At 29.4% G+C, this 19261-nt stretch overlaps 1 protein-coding gene and 1 long non-coding RNA gene across 2 annotated transcripts; both read right to left on the bottom strand.

Moving 5' to 3' along the window:
- Positions 1 to 4064: 4064 nt before the first annotated feature.
- Positions 4065 to 7719, bottom strand: LOC131176059 (uncharacterized). The gene is made up of 2 exons (XR_009146209.1): positions 7397 to 7719; positions 4065 to 4733 (listed from the first exon to the last, which is right to left on the bottom strand). It is a non-coding gene; the product is annotated as an uncharacterized LOC131176059 (long non-coding RNA).
- A 5649-nt stretch (positions 7720 to 13368) lies between these two features.
- Positions 13369 to 17677, bottom strand: LOC110670032 (methanol O-anthraniloyltransferase). The gene is made up of 2 exons (XM_021831960.2): positions 17127 to 17677; positions 13369 to 14660 (listed from the first exon to the last, which is right to left on the bottom strand). Exons 1-2 carry the CDS (start codon positions 17574 to 17576, stop codon positions 13719 to 13721), a joined length of 1392 nt encoding a protein of 463 aa, XP_021687652.2. The 5' UTR covers positions 17577 to 17677; the 3' UTR covers positions 13369 to 13718.
- Positions 17678 to 19261: the final 1584 nt, after the last annotated feature.

Raw genomic sequence — 19261 nt, 5'->3', positions numbered from 1 at the left:
TAAACGGATTTTTATTATTTTATTTCTTCTATATGATTTATTTTTACTGTCTTTACCTTTTTATCATGATATTTGCTGAACTCATGAGTGAGTAGTTTTCATATTCTGGAATTGGGAGAGTAATGCTTGTAATCATTGTTATGGATAAACATTAACTTTTATTTATTGGATTTGAGATTTGTTCCTTGATTTAATTTCTTGTGATCTTAATACATGCTATGTATCGGTACCCACTTAATATTGATTGTAGATATTAATTGAAGGACTGAAAGGTGAAGATTAATATTAGAAAATCAAGATTTTGAACCTAGGAATTCTGACCTAGACATAGGCTGATACCTTTGTGAGATTTCAAAATTAGTCAAAGACCTTAAAGGATTTTAATTAATTTGATCGCCACGAAAGTCGGGTTTAAGTTAATTAGAATACACCCTAAGTGCCTTGAGAGAGGACTTAGGATACCTTAGGACTAATTTCCAACAAGGCAAACGATTTTCAATCCAGTAAATAGACAAGATAGCATCCATAATAAGATTCAAGTGTGAAATCTTAATTCCAGAATTGTTCCAAAATAGATTACTTCATTTTAAATTTATCATTTTAGTATTTAAAATAGACAACTTTCATTCCTTCATTATTCAATAGCCTAAACAGTCAAAATTACTGTGTAGATTGGTACTTACTAATCAAATTCCTCGTGGGAACGATACTTTACTCATCACTTTATTATTTGTTAGCGATCCGTGCACTTGCGGTGGTTGTAAAACCAGCAAACAACTGTAGTCTCCTAATCCTAATAAAAAGTCACATCAAAGGCTTATATAAAGGCCATTAGGTATTCATGCTACTCAATTTTACCCATTCATCCTATTATCTAGTTCTCAGCACTAACTTAGGCATCGGAGTGGTGGTTATCTAACCCACCTCGTGCTCTTCTTTCTTGCAGATCCAGTTCCTGATTCTAACATCCATAACCTGTTAAAAAGGAGAACAGAATCAATATACTTTTAATACATTAACTAAATAAAACTTAATATTTTATTTCATTTTTCTATATTTTCTTAATAATTTTATTTGTAAATACATTGAATTACTTAATAATTCTTAGTTATAAATGTACTATATATATGATGTGATCATGACAGCACCAAGCTTCAAGGAATTTCTTCAAGGGTTCATTTAAGCACATATTGGCAAGAGGGACATGAGATTGGAAAAATTGGCATGCATAAGGAGCTCAAATGGGTTATTTTAATTCAAGTGTGCAAGGTTAGAATTCATAAGTTTGGCAAGCTTAAAGAGTTTAAATGTCTTATATTAGTGTAAGTGTGCATGGATGGAGTTGGTGGTGTTCAATGCTAATAATTTCTCCTACAAATGATATTAAAGAGCCAAAATATCTTCATTTTCTAAAGGGGGTAGAATATCTCACATGCAACCATGAGATTCTCACCTTCAGCCATGAGTTAGAGCCAAAAATATCTTTATCTACAAGAGAAGCAGAATATCTCACACCTAGCCATGAAAAGCTCACACCTAGCCATGAAAAGCTCACATTTAGCCATGGGAAGAGGTATACAATGCACATGGCCAGCCATAGGATTCATCTTGGGCTCATTGCTTCTTGTGAGATGCATTTGGAAGTGTTTTGGAGGCCATGAGTGCATGGCTAGGCATGGGATTCATCTTAGGGCACATGACTTCTTGTGAGATGCAGTTGGGAGTGTTTTAGAGGGAATAAGGCTCATAGCCAGCCATGGGAAGGCCCTTGTTCCCATGGCTAGCCATGAGAAACCCTAAAGAAGCATATGAGATGCATGGGACGGTGTGGAATTAGTGTTAAATGCACCCATGGCCATGAGAAGTGTTTAGTCCCACCACCAGTATGGGAGGCTCACTATATGGCATGAGACTTGCTATTTGGTTATTTTTAGTGCCATTATGTATGTGACTTTTAATGTTCCTAAGGTTTTAGGTTATTTTAGCTTTGTATTAGGAGATACATATAAATAGAATATTTTAGGGCTACAAACATAACTTTGAGATATTAGTCAATTGATTATTAAGAGAGTTTTCTCCTCTATGGTTCTTCATTGAACTTTTTTTCTTGACAAGTCTAATTAACTTGCAAGAATTAATGCCTTGATATTCATGGTTCTCTACCGCAGGATGGTATTGGGTCTTTAATCCTTTGTTTTTCTATTTGAACTATTCAATTGGTTCTCTGCCACATAGTTAGTTTTGGGTTAAGTGATTTCAAGTGGAAGAATCTAATTATGAGGGTTCTACGGAATTGATTCAAATATTTTGGGGGTTCCTTGACAAGTCCATTGGGGCTCTTATCATTTTAGTATCAGAGCTTTGGGTCTCTAATCAAGTTGGTTATTATTGTTTCTTTGTTTGTTAATTTTGATTAGTTTATGTATAGATATCAATTTCTATTGTGTTAGATTTTTGTTTCTGTATTCTTGTGTTTGTGTTGCTTTTTTATCTTCTTTCTCTACTCATTAGTTTTCATTTGGTCTTTTTAATTTTTCTTTATTCATTTTGCTTCAGTTTCATTGGTCATTTGGTTAATTTGTGTGAATCATTTGAGCTTATTATTTGTTGATTTCTATTATTGGGTATTATTTCTATTGTTAGGAGTTTTTGTATCAATACAATTGATTGCATATTAGTGTTTGATGAAATATCTTTTAGAACTATATTCTTCAGTTTGAGCAATTATTGTGTTAAATTGATTATTTTAGCAATTCATAGTTCTCTACGACAGGTTGGTATTGGGTCTTGATTCCTTTGTTCTCCTATTTGAACTATTCACTTGATTCTCAACCACTAGGTAAGAATCTGATTGTGAGAGTTCTCAGGAATTGATTCAAATATTTTGGGGTTTCTTGGCAAGTCCATTAGAGTTCTCATCAATCATGTGTGTGTGTGTGTGTGTGTGTGTGTGTGACACTTTATAGTTAAGGATTATATAATTTAGAAATAATTAAAAGATATATTATATGATATATTATGTATTAATAACTCAATTCAAAACTTAAATGCTAATTAAGATATGACTTTTTAAGGAAATAATTACATAAAATTGTTTCAAGAGCTAAGAACCAAACCAGAACCAAAGAACTAAGAATCATACTGAACTGGAATTGAGACAACAAAGTATCGAACTGAAACCATACTAAAATTTCGGTTTGGTTCTAGTTCTTAGGTAGAATTCGAACCGAATAGGAATCGCACACTCCTAATAATGACTGCCAATCTGTTTTTGAATTTGAAATGGATGATTTGTCCTGTTCTAAATTTGAAGTAAATATTTTAGAGTAATACTAATTATTTTTATAGAATCTAAGATGAATAATATATCCAATTCTAAATTTACAATAAATAACATACAAGGAAAAATAATTTGTATGTGAATTTTGAAATGGAGTGGATTTTGGTTTCTAAATTTGAAATGGATAGCTAATTCATTTTTAAATTTATCTTAAATGATATGAGGAAAGAAAAAAAGGTTATTGAATTAGAATCAGAATAGCTATCCGTTTATATATTTGAAATGGATATGTGGTCATCAAGCAATTTAGAAATAGAAAGTAGCCAATTTTATAATTTATATTCTAAATTAAGACTATGCAGTTTTAGTTCCAGTTTGATTCTTTTTTAGAATCAAAACAAGAATCAAATTTTGGTTCTTTCATTTCTTGGAACCAAAACCAAAACCAAATTTCGGTTCCGATTCCAGTTCGGTTCTAAGTGCTTCGATTCCAGTTTGGTTCAAATTTTGATTCTATATTCAGTTTCGGTTTTGATTTTGATTCGGTTTGGTTCTCGGTTCTTACATTCAAAATTGTGGCACTATTGTATTCTTTTTAAAAGAATAAAAACAATTATATATTTTTAATATCAAAATATCAATAAAAAATAATAATTATAATATTAAAATAACAATACTGAATCAAAATAAAATATCAATAAGCATAAACATAATGATTTATTCGAGAGTAATACTAAAATCAAACTAATAATTCTCAAATAAAAATAAAAGATAACACCAAATATCCATAATAAGTCATAATATTTCTATCCAATTTATAAAATAACACCAAATCAACAAGAATAATATAAAGTAAAGCTTTACTCTCACATTTTGGAAAGAGAAAAAAAAAAGAAAAAAAAAACATATCAACAACAACAACAATTAGCTTTTAAATGCTTCATTGCCATATTTTTCATAAAAAGAAAAAAATTCCAATCAACTTCCAAGATTCAAGCCTTCCTCCAATATGATGGCACCTTCATTTTTACACAATAAATATATTAATAGATAAATACTTTCAATTAATTAAAGGTAAAAAAAAAAACTAAAGTTAATTCACAACTCACAATGTCTAGCAATCCACTCTAGTTCTTGGAATGATCATCTCCATAACTTTAAGATCTTGAGTAATCTTTGAAATTCATTATATGAAAAAGAAAATAAGCCAAAAGAAAAATTGCAAACATTGAATAATTAAGATCATACAATGTATTTGTTGCAGTAGTTATACCCAACTCCCAACTTTCAAGCTCTTCAATGGATTATTCAAGTTGGATAGATTTGCTTTAATTTCTCAACCAATCTTGGCAGCAAATTAAGACCTCTGTAGTAGTTGGAAGTAAAAAACTCCTAATTGATCCAAAGTCCTCCCTCCAGTGCTAAATACAGATTCAGAAGCCACAGTTGAACACTGAATAGCCAAAATATCATTGGCTAATTTAGATAAAATTAGATACCTCACTGAATTCACCTTCCAAGACAATAATAGGTCAAAATCCTTAGTGAACTTCTCAGGAAGTTCTTTCAAATACCTATCCAACTCGGATTGGGAAGCCAACTTTGGTTCCTCCATTTGAACAAAGCAATCATCAATCTCTTCATCTTCTTCCATCATTGCATTATTGCATTTTTCAAAACATTCTGACTATAAGCACTATCACCCATACATGCTGGATTATCATCTCTCATATATTCATTCAATGTTTCTTTTAAAGCATTTACCACTCTATCAACCAAGAGTTGGGCCTCACTTTTAGAATAATAAATAACGTATTTGGCTTTAATATAATTCAACTTATATCTAGGGTATAAGGCAACTGCTATAAATAGCATCACATTCTTCTTATTTAATGAACCCCAATATTTGTCAAATTTTGCCCTCATTTGCTTGCCCATTTCAACTATTCTATCATCTTTATTGTTTTCAAAACTGTGCAATTCCTTTAAAATTTTCATGATCTCAGGAAAGTAAATGCTAGATGTGGAATACAAACACCCAGACAACTTATAAGTGACATTGTACAATTTCTTAAGGAATTTGCAAAGAATCATAGCATTATGCCAATCAAATTCACCAGCTAATTCATCCCTAAATTTAGCTTGAAATTGATTGTCTGCATCTTCTAACATATCAAAGGCTTTTTGATATGTCAATGCAGATTCTAACATTAAATATGGCGAATTCCACCTAGTTGGACAATCTAATTGTGAAGAGGATTTAGACTTGAGTCCTGCCAATTGACAATACTTCTTAAACATTTCAAAGTGTTGTGGACTGCTCCTTATATGTTTCACTACATCCCTAATCCTTTTAATAGAACCTTGCATAGCATCAAGTCCATCCCTTACAACTAATTGTATGATATGAGCATAACACCTCCTATGAAATGCGTCCCCACCAAATATAAATGCATTTTTCCTAAGTAGCTTTTTTTTCAATTGTGAAACAGCAGAGTCATTAAAAGATGCATTATCGATAATGATGCCCATAACCTTAGACAAACCCCACTCTTCCTTTCAAAAATCAATGACATTCCCAATATTCAGCCCTTTGTGACTCTTAATAATAGTGAAATTTAAGAAGCATTTTTGCATTTTCCATTCAAAATCAATAAAATGAGCAATCAAACATAAATAAAACAACTTTTGAACACTAGTCCATGTGTCTATGGTTAGAGAAACCTTTTGACACTGAGATGCATTGAGTGTAAACAACTTCTTCTCAGAAATAAACAACTGATAGCAATCTCTTGCTATTATATATCTAGATGGAATTTAAAATTATGGCACAGCAACTTGTAAGAACTCTATAAACCATTCATTCTCAACAAATCTAAAGGGAAGTTCATCTTTGATTATCATCTTAACAGAAGCCTCCCTACAAACATCTTAATCAAATTGCCAACAAGTCAACTTAACATCCTCACTTCTAGAACTTTTATGAAAATATAAGGTTTTTTGATATTCATCTTTATTTAAATCTTTTTTATATGGGAACTTTTTACAAAATTCCCTCAAATGCTTCCACATACTTGAAGTGCCACTTTCACTCTTATAATTTAGATCTTTTTTACACCATACACATTAAGCACTACCAATCTCACTACCCTTAAAATTAATCAATTTCTCAAAGTGAACCCAAACCCCACTCTTAGATTTCAATATAGGATGTGCAGTAGATTGTGTCATGTTACCTTCATCAATTTCATTAGCATCAGGTTGTGGCATATTTGGTGGAATAATTTGTGGCTTGCTTAATGCAGAAAATGCACATTGAGAATCATTGGATAGGGACTTGTTAATACTTGGAGTTGGACCAACACTTAATGATGGAGCAGGCATAGGTGCGTGACATAAATCTGCACTCACACTTTCTCAATCCAAGAATGAACTTACAGCCTTTTTCAATTTTTCCAAATTGTATCCCTTCACTTTCTTCAAAAAATTTGAAAAGTGGAATTGCAGATTTTTTAATACACATATAAAAATATAATTTTTAAAATTAATTGCAAATTCTTTAATACACACTGCCCAAATCCTATGCATATTAATAAAAGTACTAAACCATGTTAATTAATGGATTCTAAACTTGAATTGTATGCCAATATCCAGGACAACTTTCTATAATTGTATTCCAAAAAGATATATATATGTATATATATATATATATATATATATAGATATTAGTCATACTTTTTGACCAAAATAACACACCTACACTAAATAACCCAACACATGCATCGTTCGATTCTTTTTATTCTTTTTTTTTTAATTTCACATATTTCTTACTTGGTTCCCCTCACACAAACTCTCACCACATATAGCTTGATTTAAAAAATCAGTACTATTTAATATCCACGATTTAGCAATCACGCCAATGGAATGTGGAAACACATTTACTCGATTCTAGTGTAAGGATTCATATAAAATTTTCAATCTCAAATATAATACTTTTATCAATCCATTGTTTCAAAATTATGCCTCTATTCTTTGAAATTTATTGATCACTAAACTCTATCAAAATGGAAAAACAGTAATAAAGGGAAAGTAACAAGAAGGGAATAACGTTCTCACCTTGCTACCCTTGACCAATACCTTGAACTTCTCTTCCCACTTGATCCTTTAAACCAAATCTTTAATCTAAAACCATAGATTTGCTAGTATGAGTAATTAATTTGGAGGAAAAGAGGGGATGAAAAGGCAAATGAAGAGCAAGCCCATACTAGCCAAAACCCTATAAGATTTCCTCTTCCTCTCATCTTGAGTTCTTCTTCCTCTATCTAAACTTATAAGCTCCCCTTCAAGATAGTGAAAATGAGCTTGTGTTTGTGATGAAGAAAAAAAAATGAAGTTCTTGAAGTGGAGAATAGAGAGAGGAAGATAAGAAAACGATGGAGGCAGCTATTGCTTATAGGTTAATGGTATATTATATGGGCCAGGGCTAATAATGTATCAAAACTATGTAGTTTTAGGTTTTGGCTTTTAAAATAATTATTTATTATACTTTCATATAACTCTCTAAAATTAAAACTTTGTTGGATAATATATAATTTTAACTAGTTTAGATTTTGATTCACAATAATCAGTATTAAAAATAAATTTAATTTTAATATAGTATATTTTGTTTATAAAATTTTTGTACATTACAATTAAACATTTTAAAATTAAAAATAAAATAGCTAATGTAACTTTAAACTTAGTGAATTTAATGATTAATGTTTACTCCGAAATACTGATTAGATGTAACACCCCTATGTTAGGTAGTGCGTTCTACTGTTCCGGTGACCAATGTCTGTCTGGACAACTAGGATGCCCAGAACTACATTTAAATGTTAGTGAGGAGACATAAAATAATAAAATACAAGAAAGGAAAATACAAGAAAAACAAAGAAAAATTAATAGCAATGAAATAAAACTAAGTTAAATGAGCCGAAAACCATAGCGATGGGTAACCGCACTGGGAAGTTGCGGCGTGGACCGTTGACTAGCCTTGGACCGCGGTGAACCCTGGAAAATATTTTTAAGACTTAAATAAACATTTATTAAAGTATAAATTTCATTAGAAATATCAAAGAAAAATTAATTAATTAGTACAAAGAAAAACGAGAAATCGAGGAAACGACAAAACTCGGTATTATCGAAAAATCGGGAATGCAACCCGAATAGGGGCATTGTGGTCATTTGACATCTCGAGCTGCCTTTTGACCTAAATGTCCATTCAAAATAAATGATTTTACACTTTGAAAATATCATGAAAAATTAAAATGAGATACGTTATGTAAATAGTGAAAGTGTGGTGGCCAAATTGCAAAAATTAGAAACTTTAAATAAATAACCATTAAATTATTCCTAAGTGCTTCACTCACTCTCATCTTGAGCCACCTATATAAGTAATTGGGACAGATTGCTCCACTAAACCATCTCATTTTCTTCAAGCTTTCATCCATGGCCGAAATGAAATCCTCCCAAATTCACCATGACCAAGCCATTATTTCTTCAAGCTTCCTTCATGAAAAATGATCCTTACACCATGGGCAACCTATAGGTAGCAAAAAGGAGAGGAAATTTCAAGGATTTGTCAAGCTCAAGTTGAGGTTAGTGCTTAATCTTTCCATTTTCCTTCATTAATCCTTGTGTTGAGCTTTGGGTAAGTTGAATTGCCAAAAAAAATTGAGGAAATGATGAGTATTGGTGAACCTTAGTTTTGGCAGCCATGAAAATGCATGGTTAGTGACTTTTTCTTATATGTATTTGATGGGATTTAAGGTGGATTAACTCAAATGGAAGTTGAAGTAGGTTAATGTTCAAGTATGTGCATGTTAATGCTTGAATTAAGGGTTTGAAAATGGACTTTGATGCTTTGGTAAACTGTAATGTTTGGCAGCTTGTAATATCATGAAATTGTATGTGAGTATATGTAATTTATTGATGAGATGTCATAATGTTAAATTGTAGGCAGCATGTGTAATTGATATTGAGGTATGAGTATATGGAAGTGTATGTGTAATATTGATATTGAGGTATGTTGAATTTTGGTGGAAGTGAATGTTGAACTTGAATGGTGTATTATGTGCATTGAACACTTGAGTGTTCTGCCCAAAATGCTTGCTGGAATTGTGTACAATATATATAGAAGTGCCATGATTAAATGTTGAAGTATTGAGAGGAGGAGGATTGTCAAAATTGGAAGTGTAATCGTCAAATGCAGGTTATGTGTGTTGGCAGCACCTAAATTAGGTCATAAGTACAAAACTGTGTACCCAATTAGTATGAGGCCAATGGAGGGTGAAACTAGACACCTAATAGGCCAACTTTCATGTAGAAATGTTACCTAAATTCTACCTAGAAGGTGACTTGAAAAATGACCAAATCCGGATTAGTGAATTGAAAGCTTGAAAATTGACCATTTGGACAACAGTTAGTGTTTTGACCATAACTTACTCAAAATAGGTTTAAATGACCTGAAATTTTTACCATGAATAGTTTAGACATAGATCTACAATTCTTATGAAGACACCAAAGCCCAGAAATGGCCATAACCAAGCCAAATAGCTTTCACAATTTCAGGTACTAAAACTGGCCGAACCAAAAGTGACCTAAAAATGACCTAAGCCTACCATTTTAGTGTATTCTGTCCAGCATTGGTAAATTGACCATATCTTGGTCTATAAAACTTAGAATGACCTGAAATTTTGCCCCACGTGCAATAAGACATAGACCTACAAGTTTATAGTTTGGACCGAAACCTGAAAACCGAGGGAACTAGGTAGTCCGGCTAGGTCAAAATAGTACACCGAAACCCGGTAAATTGCAATAAAATGCAATACACTTGGAAATGAAATTGGTAACATATACCAACACTAAAGGGCTATAAAATATAACATATTGGTAACATTAGAATTGACTCACTTAGAGTGCATCAAGGGCCAATATTATAGGTTGACTAATGAAATGAATTGAAGGAAATAGTACCAAGAAAATTTAAATATTGGATTTTATTGCTAAAAACGAATTCATTGAGTACTGAAACACTTTAAATTGTGTGTTTCAATTGAAAAAGATATTGAGAAGCATAAAGAACACTGAATCAGGGCCAAGAGGCATTTATCAGAGGTTTGTGCACAATACTTTTTATATTCAATTCTTTTACTAGAATATTTATTTGGAGAATTGAGTTATGAATAATTTTTTATTGTTTTAACTTGGAAATTTTATTTGGAAATTATTATCTTGCCTACTTTGCAAATGGAAATTTTGAGATAAAATATGATTTGTGGTTTGTATGAAATATCTAAATATTGTGATTTGGAATTGTTTTGATTTACACTTGGCATGACAATATTACTATATTCCTCCTCCATTTATGGGGTGAGTGCGATTATATTCCTCCCTCTTTGACTTGCCAGTCTGAGGTGAGTGTGGATGAGTACTCATTATCTAGCTAGCTTCCTCCCTCATTGATTTCGATTATTGGGGTGAGTGTGTCTTGTCATGATGTACACACGGCATGTTCGGAAAAATTTGTGTCATGGCCTAAATTGTATTATTGATTGGCAAAACTGTGTTATTCAGTTATTTGATCAAATTGTGTTATTGATTGGCAACACTGTGTTATTCAGTTATTTGATCAAATTGTGTTATTGATTGGCAAAACTGTGTTACTCAGTTATTTGATCAAATTATGTTATTGATTGGCAAAATTGTGTTAGTTATTTGATCAAATTGTATTATTGATTGGCAACACTGTATTATTAAATTGTTTGATTAAATTTGTGTTATATGAGCTTTGAAAAATTGTGAATTGTTTGGATTGTAAATTATCAATAAAAGTTTTACATACCGCATTTTAAATTGTTATTGTGCACCAATGAGTAAATTTTACTCAGCGATAGCTTCTTCATTGCTGTCGCAGGTAGACAGACGGACAGAGCAGCAGAGTAGGCTGCTTGTGCTACATTTTGATATTTCACCGGGTATATTGAGTATACCATATTGTATAGTTTTTGTTGTAATGTATGTGCACTGTATGTATATATCGTGCTTGGTCTTGAGCAGTTGTAAAATAAAATTGTAAATTATTTAGCTTGTAAAAATATTGTGGTATATTTATCTTATCTCAGCTTTTGGAAACACTGGAAAATTGATTGTTGAACTTAATTGATAATGTTGAGAAATTTATTGTGTTGAACAAATTTATTGGAGTTTGGGATTGAGGATATATATATATTTGAAGTGTTTTTTACAGGTTTTTGAAGAACTGTTTTATTCAAAATACAGATGGCATTCTGCCAAAATTTTTACAGAAATTATTAATACTTCAAATGTGTTATTTGGTTTCACTTCAGTTAAAAAAATTTTTAACTCCTGTCAATAGTGCTCACCACTGTAAAAAAAAAGTAAGAAAAGTTTTAAAATCCCTTATAGTGTATTTAATGGGTTATCAGTAGACAAAGTTGGTAATTCATTAGGTATACTACGAGATCATATTATGCCTTACGGAGGGGTAGGGTGTGACATTAGATCCGTGCTCTTCGACTCTCTGTTACCACCATAAATTTCATAAAATATTTTATTCGGATTATATCGCTGGTATTTTGACTGAATCATAATTCAATCCTATGAAATAACATATTCACAAATTAAATCACTTTATATTTTATATCTTAATAAATATATTCTACTATCTTATACATATTTTTCAATTATATAATTTTTTACTAGAAATTATACTACATGACTAAAAGGTGATTTCATCATATAATTAATAACTATAAAGTGATTTAATGTATTTATGATTAAAAATAAAAAAAAAGTTAATATATATATTATTGAAACTATAAAATATATTTAAAAAATATTTAAAAAGCCTATGTATAAAATCGGTTCTTCGGTTCGGTCTTGTTTTGGTTTGGTTTCGGTTAGGTTCTTAATAAAGAACCAGAACCGAACTAAAACAATAAAATAAATTCGGTTCGTTTCGATTCAGTTCCTATATTAACGGTTATTTTTCAATCCCAGTACAGTTTTTCAGTTCGATTCGAATTTCCAAGAGCCGTGCACAGCCCTATTCTAAATCATTTGTAATCCTTTTCTAATTTTAAAAATCATATCTTATTTCCAATCCATTTTAAATCCGTTTGTACTTAGAAATGGATTATATTTATATTCATTTCTAAATTATAATCCTTAAATGTATATTTTTACCGTGTGAATATGAATAAACTATAAAATTCTTGTCGTGTTATAGCCAATAAGGAGCAATGCTGTTAGCTCTATGAAAGCATCCATAGATGCAACTATTGTATATATGTATAATGGATAAACTTTGATTTTTAATTATGATGAGACCAATATTGAATTCATTATTATAATCAATGGTCATAATAAAATTATGTACAGTGCTTATATTTTAAAATTTTTTCTTTTGAAAATTTATTCAATGCAACTTTTGCATATATAATAAATAACTTCTTATTGTTGATTTTAATGGAACTTATATATCAATGGCTATAATAAAATTGGTGTACATATAATAAATGTATTCTAAAATTTTTCTATCTAAAAATTAATTCAATACAACTATTGTATATATAACGGATGCACTTTTGATGAAACCCAAAATTGTCATTACGAGCCATTTCCATACTCTAAAATCAAATATTCTCCATGTTACTCAAAATTCGAAAGCTGGGATCCACCCCAAATTATTCAAAATTAACTGTCAACAATTTCCTTTTCTCAATTTTGTCATATCTAAAAATCTTAACTAGATGTATTTGATAAAAAAATTAATAATTAAATAATATTACTTTTGTAAGTTTTAATATTTAAAAAGAATAATTATTAATATAGTCCTCTAAATTAACATTTAACTCTTCAAAAAGGTTTAAAAATTAATAAAGTAAAAATTAGCAGAACCTTTTTAAATATGCAAATAAAATTAAAAGTTACAAGAGTAATAATTATCCATTATTATTCTAGTACCAAATACTCTCCTAAAAATAACTCATTATTAATATTCACTATAACTATTAAACTAAATAAAATATCCAAACAATATTAATGATGCATTAAAAGTTACAAAGTAATAATTTCAACACTTATATTTGTTCATGGCTGATTATCAATCCACTACAACTGCTAAACTAAATAAAATACCTGAGATAGTAGTTCAAACTTCAAGCCAACAGAAATTTTCTTTTACATGTAATTAACCCAATTAAAAGTTGGAGTCGATAACTCTAGAAATAGTTCAGTACTACTAGCTTAAAAGCTCATTGGTAAGCTATTATTAGATTTTTAATAACTTGGTAGTCCAATGCTTATTTCTCGTAGCGGTGGAGATCAAAGGCAGCAATAGAATAAGGTCTCTTCAATAACCAGCGAAGAAGAACATTTAAAGCATGGATTGGATTCTTGGGCACCTGATATTATAGAAATCGTCCATGGATTCCTCACTAATCATTTTCATGAGCTCATCTTGAAACCTTTTCATGACTGGCCGTGGCAACAATATAGGTACTACAATCCCATACTCGCCGTTGCTATTTTTGAACCGACTAAAGAAACTTCTATAGGGCAATGCCCCGATAGGCCCTCCAAAAAGTGGCTTTCCCCATCCAAAATCAACTTCTACAAGCCCAGCCCAAGTAGTATCAGCAACAAGAAAGTTCCAAACTGTAGTATAATGTGGTCGCCCTTTAATCACCATCAAATCTGCTACTGACCTTATGTACTCTTCACTCATTAGGTTCTTGGCTTTCCTTATCGACTCAATTGCATATTCTAATGGATTTTTACACAATTCTCCAGCCGTTGAAAGCGCCGCAGGGAAGGCAAAAGCATTGCCATAGTATCCATTTGGCACTTTTAGTTGGTTTTGCTTGCCTCTGAGGTTTATCACACATAAGAGACGAACGATCTCATCAGGATCAAGTTCAAGTGCAATTGTGCGGCATTTCCACAAACACGCCGTGAGCAGTTCAAAAGTTGAGCATTTCCTTAGGTGTGGAGGAAGATGGCTCCTTAAGGATCTCATTTCACGGGGACCGAAGAAGAATGATAGATGGGCCATGTTTGGTAGGTCCAAAGTCATTACGGAGTTTTTATTTGTGTCGTTTATTGGAATCTCCTCGTACTCGTGATGTACATGTGTCACGTGGGGTGGGTCTCGTGCATTTAAGATTTCCCTTCGCCAAACAGGGAATAAGGACGGTGTTCTTGCTCCTCTTGCGATTTCTGCAGTTGCCATCAAGAATTTTGCTAATCCTAAACTGTCACTCATGGTGTGGTTTAAACGTATTGCCAAAACAAATCCTCCACATGCCAAACGAGTCACCTACAATGCACAGCCAATCATGTTAATAATAGTATAATAATAACTAATGAGCGAGTTCAAGATTATATAATATAATTCACGTATTTTAAAAGATAAATGAATTGCTATAATTCATTTCTGTTAATTAATTAGAACCTCTATATATATAGGAGTTTAATTTTAAAATAAATAAATAAACACGTGCATTCGAAATCCATTAATATGATGATAGAAGTTTAATTTCAATATTTTAATTTATTTTTCTTAGAGAGTTTTTTATTTATCTTTTAAATCAATTAAACATACTTATAAGTAAAAATTTATAAGTAAATTAGTATGCAATTTGATTTATAAGTTAAGAAAGCTATTTAAAATAAGTCATAAGCTATTTATCCTAATAATTTTTTAAAATATCAATGTTATCCTATTTTGAAAATTACAACATTTAATTATATATTTTTTATTATTTTAACAAATTAAGTTATTTTTAAATACTTTTTACTCCAACACTTAAACAATTTAAAAGCTAATTTTAATTAGTTGGCTAAATTTGCCCTTTAAAGTATGGGCCAATAGTCATATAAATTCTTAAAGTGTTTCGAATTATAAACAAGTCTTAAAATTAAAAAAAAAAAAAGATCAAATAGGCCCTTTAAATTTCAACAATAGATTAAATAAGCCCTTTTACTATAATTTACTTATAATATAAATCCAGTCAAAGCCGTACACAAATATCTTTTAATGCATGAAGTTCTCATCAACAATCTTAAGTATTTAATTTGCAATATCTCAATATGTATTTACTGCATCTTAAAATAGATTAATAAGTTATTCTTTACCACATTATTCAAGAAATTTTTTATGGATTCATTATCTTCATTACAGTTTCTATAAATAAGTTTCTCTAACCATTTAGCAAAGAGCAACTTATTAATTTATTCAGGATGCAGTAGATATTCACCAGATTTTGCAAATAAGATACACATGATTATTAATGAGGATTTGGTGTATTTAAAGATATTCGTGCACAACATTGATTGGATTTAATTAGAGGCAAATTGTAATTCATTCTTTTTCTATGTATTTTTAAAAAGTTAAAAAGATTTATTTAATTTATTTTAAAATTTAAAAAACTTTTTTATCTTTTTTAAAAATTGAAAAGTTTAATTGAACTCAAAATATTTTAAAAACTTATGTGATTATTTAACATAACTTTAAGAGCCAAAATAAATTTTTTGTCTAAATAATTTTATCAAACAATTACTACTTATAAATTAAAAATTAACTTACAAGTGAAAAATTAAAATAAGTAACTAAGCTAAATGCCTCCTAAAATGTTGCTTCTTTTGGAAATAGCGCCATTATTCTCCAAATCCATTAATACGATGATTTCATCTATATGATGAGAGTAGTAAAAGAGTTACAGTATAATGTAAAATTTATAATGTGTTTCCATTAATAAGGATGAGCACGTTTCAATTAATCACCAGATCAAGCAAGCTAGGTTAGGAAGTATTTTTTTAACTGAATTCTCATAGTGTTTTTTTTTTTTTTTTTTTTTAAGTTTTTGATTCAATAATTAACTAATTTTTAATTAATAAATTAATTTTATTTGTATTATTTAATTTAAATTTACAATTGAAAAATTTTAGTAATAAACATTATCTTGCAAAATTTTATTATATATATCTCTTCAGCATGAATTAACAGCATTAAAAGATTTGGCCTACAAGTGTTAATCAAACAAATCATAATAAAATGTCAAAATTTAAATCACATCCCCAAAATTATCAAAATACAAAGTTACATTTATTTAAAAAAAAACCACAAAATACCTTGTTTTCCCTTACATATATTTAGAAGGTATTTGATTTAGCTTATAAGTCCATCAAATTTATTTTTAAATAAAAAGTTATAAATAATTTAATATTTGATTTAGTTTATAAATTAAAAATTCTACTTAAAATAAGTCAAAAGTCATAATAAGAATATTTTATTTATGAATTATTTACATATTTTAAAATTACTCTTTGACCAAATAAAAAATTATATTATCCTAATACTTTTTAAAAATATCAAAATTATCCCCATTTTAAAACTATAATAATTAATTATATATCCTTTTAGTAATTTTAATCAATTAAATTACTTTTAAGCACATTTTAACAAAAACTTAAATTATTTAAAAATTATTTTTAAGTAATTTTACTAAATAATTAATTTTTTATTTTTTATTTTACTCATAAATTAAAAAATATATTTTAAATTTAAAAATTAAAAATAAATAATCAAACTAAACTAAACACTCCCTTGCTCATCACAGTCAAATATTGATTTCAATGGATGTGTTCACATTTTCCATAATCCTAGCTATCTCTCAAATTATATTCACCAAATTTTATTTCAAAAAAAATTAATATAAATGAATTTTTTAACCCTTCAAAAACAATTTAAGAAAAAAAAAACCAAAAAATTAAGGAGTTTTACCTGAATCAACAACAAAGGACATCCAAGAATACCAGCAGAACCAGGAACATCATAAAGAAGGTCTTCAATGCAAGGACAAGGAGGCTGCATTGAGTCACCGAGCTGTTCAATTGTAATATCAGCATCAGCTTCAATGAACAAGATCCCTTGTCCATTGCAATCCACCATAAGTTTCCTGTTAGGACCTTGAATAATCCTACCTGCAAATGGGTAGTAAAACACTAGTGCTTCACCTAGTGCTTCTCTGATGATATTTGCAGGGTCCTTTCCTTTCATGGAAGGTTCACTGCGATAAAACATTATAAATGAAAATTGAAACCGTAGCCCTTCTTGGTCATCTATGTCTGAAAGTTTCTTCACTTCACAAGGCGTTGGCTTCGCCGGCACAATCAATTCCGGCCGGCGACGCCGCACAGAAAATTTCAGAGATGACGGTGCTACCGGTTCCATTTTTTCACTTTTCAGGCAACAGAGATCGAAGGAAATGTACGTACGAACAATCGGAAAGCTTTAGGTAAATAGGTACCTGTTTTACACGAGTAGGCCTTTGTTCATGTGTTTGTCTATTTATAGGCATTGTTTTGGTTGGGCAAGTAAACTACCCATTTCGATTTATATTTAAAATTTAAAATTATTTGAAATTAGTGCTTAAATTATTATTGAGAAAATAATATTTTAAATATATTAATTAGAGAGACTATTAAAAATTATATTTAAATTGATATTAACACATTTAATTATAAAAAAATAAAATAATTACATAATTTTTAAAATTTTTTTAATAATATTTAAAAATATTTTTTTCGAAAAAAAAATTAAATACAACTTCGCATTAAAATTGCTCGGCTTTAAAGATTTTCTTTTAAAGGGACGCATATATTAAATTAATTTTTTTTTTCTTTTACGTCATGTTTAGATAGCAAAAGAGGAGAGAAGAAAAAAACTCTGAAAAATAAGAGAGAGGGAATAAAAAAGAAGAGGAAAATAAATTTTATTTTTTTTTATTATTTTTTTTAAATTAAAAATAATAAAAAAATTTTAAAAAATAAATTTATACTACCTGCTCTTTATTTTTTATGTTAACTTTTATTTTCTTTTTCTTATTTCTGCACGTCTAAATATAAAAAAAAAAAATAAAAAAATAAAAAAAAATTCCCTCTTCTATTATCTTTCCTCCCCCAAAATTTACCCATACATATTATTACGAAATAACGTAGTACGCGTTGATGTGACTGGATAAAATATCTTTGTACACGGTTGAAAATGTTTCAAGGACGAGGAACACGTGGCTAAAAATCCATCGATGGATTTGCAAGAAATTCTAGATGTCTTGAACTTCTATGTATGTTTGCTTTCAAATGATTGATTCAGTGTTTCATCACATTTCTTTTATTCTTTTAGAAATTTTTTTGGTGGTGACAGCGATTAAGTTAAGGTATCAAATTTTGATTTGATTTAAGGTAATCATAACGCATTTTAATTTCTAAATATAAAATTATTTTTTTCAAAAAAGTGGATATAAATTTATTAATTAAAAAAAAAACAAATAACTCATCATGTTTGAAAATCATGTAGTGCTAAAACTATTATAACGATTTAATTAAAGATATGTAAAATGTCCTCTTTTATGAGAAAAAAAAAAAGGAAAAAACTCATCGGATGATGAACAGGCTTAGATCAATTCGCTCCTTGCATATCCTATATTATCAAGTCCCAAACTACCGGTGAAGGAACATAGAGAACATGAAATTTCAATTCAAGAAGAGTTATTAAGTGTATTTAATATATATATAATATCTCTTATAATCATATGAAATTAATTTTTTATATTACAAAGAGAATTTATATTTTTATGAGAAATAAAATATTATTTTTTTATATATACTAATAGTATTCTATAATTTTCCTTGATTCAGAATCAAGAGCTCTATTAATAATCATGAGCCAACTTTTTTAAAAAATAAATAAATAAATAAATAATCAATTAAATATAATTAAAATTATTATAGTTGTAACAATATCTCAGTATTATTATTATTATTCATTCGTATATCTGTGTATTTTAATTTAAGAAAAAATCAATGGAGAAGCTAGCTATCAAATTATGAGAGGGTCAAATATAAGATTACAAGCAC

This window comes from Hevea brasiliensis, chromosome 18, assembly GCF_030052815.1.
Source record: "Hevea brasiliensis isolate MT/VB/25A 57/8 chromosome 18, ASM3005281v1, whole genome shotgun sequence".
NCBI lineage: Eukaryota > Viridiplantae > Streptophyta > Magnoliopsida > Malpighiales > Euphorbiaceae > Hevea > Hevea brasiliensis.
Note: the sequence above shows the minus strand (reverse complement) of the source record. Positions and strands in the feature narration are given on the sequence as shown.

Bases quoted from the DNA above. Each gene is read 5' to 3' on its own strand.
- LOC110670032 (XM_021831960.2), bottom strand. From the start codon at position 17,576: ATGGAACCGGTAGCACCGTCATCTCTGAAATTTTCTGTGCGGCGTCGC. The intron at 14,661-17,126 runs GTAAAACTCCTT...TGTGCATTGTAG, and splicing joins GTCCTTTGTTGTTGATTCAG to GTGACTCGTTTGGCATGTGG.